General features: G+C 34.4%; 1 protein-coding gene across 1 annotated transcript; it reads left to right on the top strand.

The window, feature by feature from the left end:
- Positions 1-1117: 1117 nt before the first annotated feature.
- Positions 1118-5929, top strand: LOC120137041 (fumarylacetoacetase-like). Its single transcript, XM_039152910.1, has 15 exons — positions 1118-1192; positions 1396-1600; positions 1865-1943; positions 2149-2207; positions 2299-2423; positions 2538-2612; positions 2768-2843; positions 2928-3027; positions 3117-3176; positions 3513-3583; positions 3696-3758; positions 3956-4020; positions 4271-4367; positions 5061-5186; positions 5599-5929. The coding sequence occupies exons 2-15, from the start codon at positions 1397-1399 to the stop codon at positions 5659-5661; spliced, it is 1263 nt and encodes a 420-aa protein (XP_039008841.1). The 5' UTR covers positions 1118-1192; position 1396; the 3' UTR covers positions 5662-5929.
- Positions 5930-6391: the final 462 nt, after the last annotated feature.

Below are 6391 nucleotides of genomic sequence, written 5' to 3'. Positions count from 1 at the left end.
TTTATTATAATTTAAAATGATTTAAAGTTACAAAAAAGTATAAATTGACAGTTTCATTAAAAGATTTTCTCAAACAATTTAAAAAAATAAAAGGAAAAACCAAAAAAAAAAGGAGAAAGAACAATTCCGCTTAAATTCAAAATGAATTAACTGAATATGATGATATTCTTTTCAAAATTATATTATAGATAAATGTATGTCCTAGTTAAAGATATTTAATCTTTAAATTTTTTTATTAATTTAGGATACGTACAAAGTATTATTTGTTTAAAGATAATGGTAAATTATTAATATTGAACGCTCATACCCGTTATATCTAATATATATGGTACTCGAACCTGGATCCTCAATGAATAACAACATCATAGAGGTCACTTGATTTGTATATCCTTAACAACCTAATCGATATGAAAAATATTAAATATTTATTGTTATGTAATTGGACACTTTCATTTTAAAATAAGATTAAAATTAAAATCTTGAATAAAAATTTCTATAAAAAATATTTTTAAAAAGATAATTATATTGGATTTAATTGTGTGTTAACATGCATATGAAATGTCCATATCTAGGTTATCAAAATCTTGAAATTTAGATTGATTAAATTATGAAACTAACAAAAAAAATTGAGTAGTAAAAGATATCCTTTATTATTCATTATATTATTAAATCAATATTAAAAATATTGTCTATGATATATTATTAACTATTAATGATAGTATCAAAAATAATATTAAAAAAATAATTGTTTATCATATTAACTATTAATATAAAAATAATATAATATTAAAAATATTATCTATAATATATTATTAACTATTAATGATAGTATCAAAAATAATTTTAAAAAAATAATTGTTTATCATATTAAAATGATCCATTTATACTGTACCAAAAAAAATTATCCATTTAAATATTTAAACATAAAATTTAATAAAATTAAAATAATATTATATTAATTTTTTATTCATATTAAATTTATTATCAATAAATATATCAATTAAATAAAATTAAAATACATTGACATCATCGAACGTGGCAATTATTTGCTATATTTATCCGGACCGAACGCTGAGATTTGAAAGGTATTTTCTGCTCAGCCTGTTTATACTCTTCGTCCTCCTTTCCTCTCAGTCTCTGCCAGTCAGCTTCTGCTTCACTTTGCCTCACCTCTCTGCCACGCCGTTTCATTTTCATATCCATGGCTCTGGAATCATTCATCCAAGTCCTTCCAGACTCCCACTTCTCCATCCAAAATCTTCCGTATGGAGCATTCAAGTTCCAGACTCCCACTTCTCCATCCAAAATCTTCCGTATGGAGCATTCAAGCCCAACCAACTGCACCAGCCCGTCTTGCCACCGCTATTGGTGACCCACGCCGTTTCTTTTCATATCCATGGCTCTGGAATCATTCATCCAAGTCCTTCCAGACTCCCACTTCTCCATCCAAAATCTTCCGTATGGAGCATTCAAGCCCCAACCAACTGCACCAGCCCGTCTTGCCACCGCTATTGGTGACTATGTGTTGGATCTATCCGAGATCGCCAGATCCGGTCTTTTCAAAGGCCCTGTACTCTCCGCTTCCGACTGCTTCCTTCAGGTTCTTTTATTGCTTCTACTTCTTTCACCTTGACACGTATCTCACTTTTTTTCTATGAAGACACGTATCTTATATTAATTTGGTAATTGAAAATTTCATTGTAACCTAATTTACGTTATAATCACTTAATTTAGTTGCGAAATAAGATTATGAATCGTTGATAATGTTTACTAGACAATTCATCTCTGTATTAAGTTTCGTTTTATTTTAAGGACTTTAAGCTAAATCAGTTTGTTTCAATTTGGTTGGTTATTGTGGTGCCAGCCTACTCTGAACAAGTTTTTGGCGCTGGGACGGCCTGCATGGAAGGAAGCTCGTGCTACTCTTCAAAAGCTGTTGTCATGTATGTTAATGACTTGTTGATTTTATCCTCTCCCTTTTTTTCTTTTTTGGGTTTAAACATGTACATAATCAAGGATGGAGTGGTGATGATTATAACTATAGCATGAGCAATACTAAATACTATTTAAGTTCCAGTATTCTGGTTGTCCAAAAACACGATTAATTTTCAACTGAAATGAACAATTGACAATTATCCGAACTTGCAGCTACAGAGCCAACCTTGCGTGATAATGCAAACTTGAGGCAGAAGTCACTTGTCCGGATGGTAAGAATAAACATGAATTTCTATAGGGTATCTGAAGGAAGATGTTTGTTTTCAGATTTTTTAATGTTTCAGTTTATTTGTGCATCTTTAGAGCCAGGTAGAATTGACCATTCCTATTGAAATTGGAGACTATACAGACTTCTTTTCATCCATGCATCATGCAAAGAATTGTGGGACCATATTCCGCGGACCTCAAAATGCTATTCCGCAAAACTGGTATGCTGGTTTTGAAAGTTTTAACAAATGGAGAGTGATAATTTGTTTGAATGAAATGCAATGTATATCATACCTTCTTTTACTTGGAAGCATGATTATTGTGCCTCTATTCAGGTTCCATCTTCCTATTGCCTATCATGGGCGAGCATCATCTATTGTCATCTCTGGAACGGACATTAATAGACCAAGGTTAGAAGTTCTATAACTTGTTCCAGATGTTTTAACCTTCAAGTGTTTGGTCTGTCAAAATGTTTAGTTGTTGCTTGCAAATCAGTCACTGGGATACTTAAAGAACTGCCCACTTGGCTGTAGATGCTAACTGGCTCAATTCTATTTTCTTATAGGGGTCAAGGCCCTCCTACTGGTCAATCTCCACCATATTTTGGACCTTCATTGAAGCTAGATTTTGAACTTGAAATGGTCAGCCTTTTGGTTTATTGTCATTCTGTCTCATTTTACCTTGCCATAAATTATACTCTGACATAGGTTCTTACCATGCTTCAGGCTGCTGTAGTTGGTCCGGGAAATGAATTAGGGAAAGCCATAGATGTTAATGAGGCTGCAGATCATATCTTCGGACTTCTCTTGATGAATGACTGGAGTGGTATGATTGCCTATTGCTGCTTCGCGTCATCATCCTCAATTTTCTTCTTTTTCTGAATTCCCTATTTAATATACCTTTGGTTTTGGAAGCTCGAGATATTCAAGCATGGGAATATGTCCCTCTTGGACCCTTTCTTGGAAAGAGTTTTGGTAAGACATCTTATTCATGCTTTTCTTCTGAGTTCAAGCTCAGCCAGTATGTCTGATAACTCACATGTGACAAAACCACAGCTTATTTTGAAAGGGATAGCCAAAATTAATGAACAAGATAATTAGGAACTAATAGAATCCAATGTAAGGGAATGATATCTCTTAACCATCTTAATTTTGGTGAGAATTGATTAGATAGATCAGGGAAGTCATGGGCTCCACTGGGCTAAAAAAATAGGTATGCTAATGATGATGGGGCATGTGGCATATATTATCTTGAGTGATTCTTCACGGGTTGTTAAATCGTGAATTTTCTCTATTACTGTCATCTTTTAGGTACTACAATATCCCCTTGGATTGTGACATTAGATGCTCTTGAGCCTTTTGCTTGTAATGCTCCTAAGCAGGTACGTTTCTGTCTTTGGTGTCTTAGATTTTAAAGCGATTTGCGTTTCTATCTTTTTTCCCTAATTATCTTTCTGTTGTGGTTCAACTAAAAATGCATGTTCTGCATTGCAGGATCCCCATCCATTGCCATATTTGGCTGAGAAGATATCCAAAAACTATGATATTGAATTGGAGGTAGCATCCATCTTACCACTGGATTTTTGATGCTTCAATAGTGATTTTCTTCTTCTATGTTATTTTTTTTGGATGTTCCCAAGTTTGATATAATGCGTTTTCAGTACCATGCATCTTTAAAGTTATTTTCCTGATATTGAAATACAAATGCTTAAATTTTATAAAATTTCCAAGGTGAACTTGTTTTTTGCTTCTAGGTTCAAATTAAACCTTCCGGACAAAAGGACTCTTGCGTGGTTACAAGAAGTAATTTCAAGAACCTGTAAGGAGTTCCACTTCACTGGTGCTCTTTTTCTTTTGAAAGTCCTTTCAGATGCTTGCTGTTTTTCCTATATAACTATATGAATCTAAGATTCAAATTGCCCCCATCTATTCAATATTTGTTTGATGTCAATAGAAAAAACTGATTTTTGCTGCAATTTGAAAATGTTGAATCTCTTGTTGTACTTCTTTAATATGCTAATTTGCTTCTTTTTCAAATATTTGCTGAGCTTTGTTTACTCTTTCAACAGATATTGGACATTAAGTCAACAAATAGCACACCATACAATCAACGGTTGCAACCTGAGGCCAGGCGATCTCCTTGGAACTGGGACCATTAGTGGGCCTGTATGTTTAGCACGTTACCTTTCACTTTTATATCATTATCCCTTTGCATTTATCTACCAATCCACCCACGATAACGTGCTAGTAATCATGTTTGAGTTTAGGCATTAGAAATCTGTCAAACTTAGTCTACTACCCCTAATCATGTTTGAGTTTAGGCATTAGAAATCTGTCAAACTTAGTCTACTACCCCTAGCCTCTGGTGTCTGTTTGATGTACTGAAGAAGACAGCCAAGTGGGTCTTTGGATATTGCATTTGTGCTTTCCCTGAGAACCTTTTCTTTTTAGCCAATCGCCAACAACTTCATTTAAATCGATCGTCTTAATTATATATTACAACTACTTTTAAAGCGAAGTCAGAGGTGGAAGAATCACATTGATTTGTTTTCGGAGAAGTAAGAAATGGGTTTTCACTGAATAGAATGATTATGCTGTTAACATGTCATTTCGAGTGCTACATAGAATCTTTCCTTGAATATTCAAGTAGTTTTTTTATTTATGAATTGCCATGGATGAAGTGAAAAATAATCGAGACTGGTTTCTGGTATAGTGTTGATCATCTTTGCTGGTATGCAAGTTGCAATAGGTTGATTATTTGGTCATGCTGCATCAAATTTTACTCTTTCGTTCTTCAAGCGATAATTATCAATGAGTGATATTGTTTGTTCAAAGCGTAGCCTCTTGTATTTTGAGCAGGAACCTGAATCTTTTGGATGCATGCTGGAACATACATGGAATGGGCAAAAGCCATTGCAATTAAATGGGACAACTCGAAAATTCTTAGAAGATGGGGATGAAGTAATCATCACTGGTTGTTGCAAGGTACTGCATCCGTTCGACATGAGGTTTAAGACCAAAGTTACAAACATATTTGTGTAACTCATTTATCTCCTCATTGTGCAATTAATTTATATGCTTAAGATGGCCTGAAAGGAAACTTAAACAGGTGAATGGAACCATATAATATTTTAGTGGTCCTGTGTTATTGTTTAAGTTTGAGCAGTGATGTGGTTTAAAGTTAGGGAATTCAGATGCATGGTAGAGCCAGGCTTTGAATCCAAGGTTCCAGCCATGAGGACAATTTAAAATCATTTCTTTCCAATTCCATGTGGAAAAGGAAAGTTACTTTATAGAATGTGGCGTCACTAGTTTATAATGTCGTGGTCATTTATTGTTTACCATAATCTTTTACCTCAGGAACAGAAAAATTGATTTTTGTTTAAATCGCATACAGGGAGATGGTTACAATGTTGGTTTTGGAACCTGTGCTGGTAAGGTTGTCCCACCACGCTATTGAGGAAACTGTTATGCTTGGAGATAAAAGAAGAGCACGTTCCACTCGGCAGTCGTCAATTTAAAAGATATCTTGCTGGAAGTTCACAGAGCTGATGCAATGGTGTCCGAGTTCTGTGTTTATATGTATTTATGATTTGCTTCTACAATGTTATTTTAGTTTTTTCCTGGATACGTAATGTTAATTTAGTTGTAGCACTTGATAGTTTGCTGGAACCAGGATTGCCTAATAAGTAATTAACTTATCCAGCTAGCAGATTAGCTTTTATTTATTCTTTTTGAAGGAGAACTACACTTACTCTAGGGTCTGATACTGCACTTACACTGTGTAAGCTAACTCTGCCACCACCGGATTGCGTAATAAGTTGTTTTCACTCTGATGCACTTCTCTCAAAGAAGTGAGGTTTTCTAATCCTTGAGTTACAAGACATCGAACGCCGATTCTTCGGCAGAAGCAATCGAGCTACAGTTAACCATGAGGGAACCGGGAAGGTTCCTGAAAATTCATTTTGGTGTAAATAAAACATTGTTAGTTTGATCAGGTTGCCAAGAGATGAAGGGGTAGAACCTGACAGATAGTTTCCAAGTTTTTGATGGTTCCTATATCTGATGGAACCAAATCATGGAAATGATTACTAGCTCCACGAGATTAACAAGGTTGATAATCTCTGAGGGGAATCATACAGGTGAAATTGTTGTTATGGAGCTCAAGTAATTTGAGCCTGATCAAGTTA

This window comes from Hibiscus syriacus, unplaced genomic scaffold (assembly GCF_006381635.1).
Source record: "Hibiscus syriacus cultivar Baekdansim isolate YM2019G1 unplaced genomic scaffold, ASM638163v2 tig00110647_pilon, whole genome shotgun sequence".
In the NCBI taxonomy this organism is placed as follows: domain Eukaryota; kingdom Viridiplantae; phylum Streptophyta; class Magnoliopsida; order Malvales; family Malvaceae; genus Hibiscus; species Hibiscus syriacus.
This window is presented reverse-complemented; position numbering and strand designations above follow the sequence as displayed.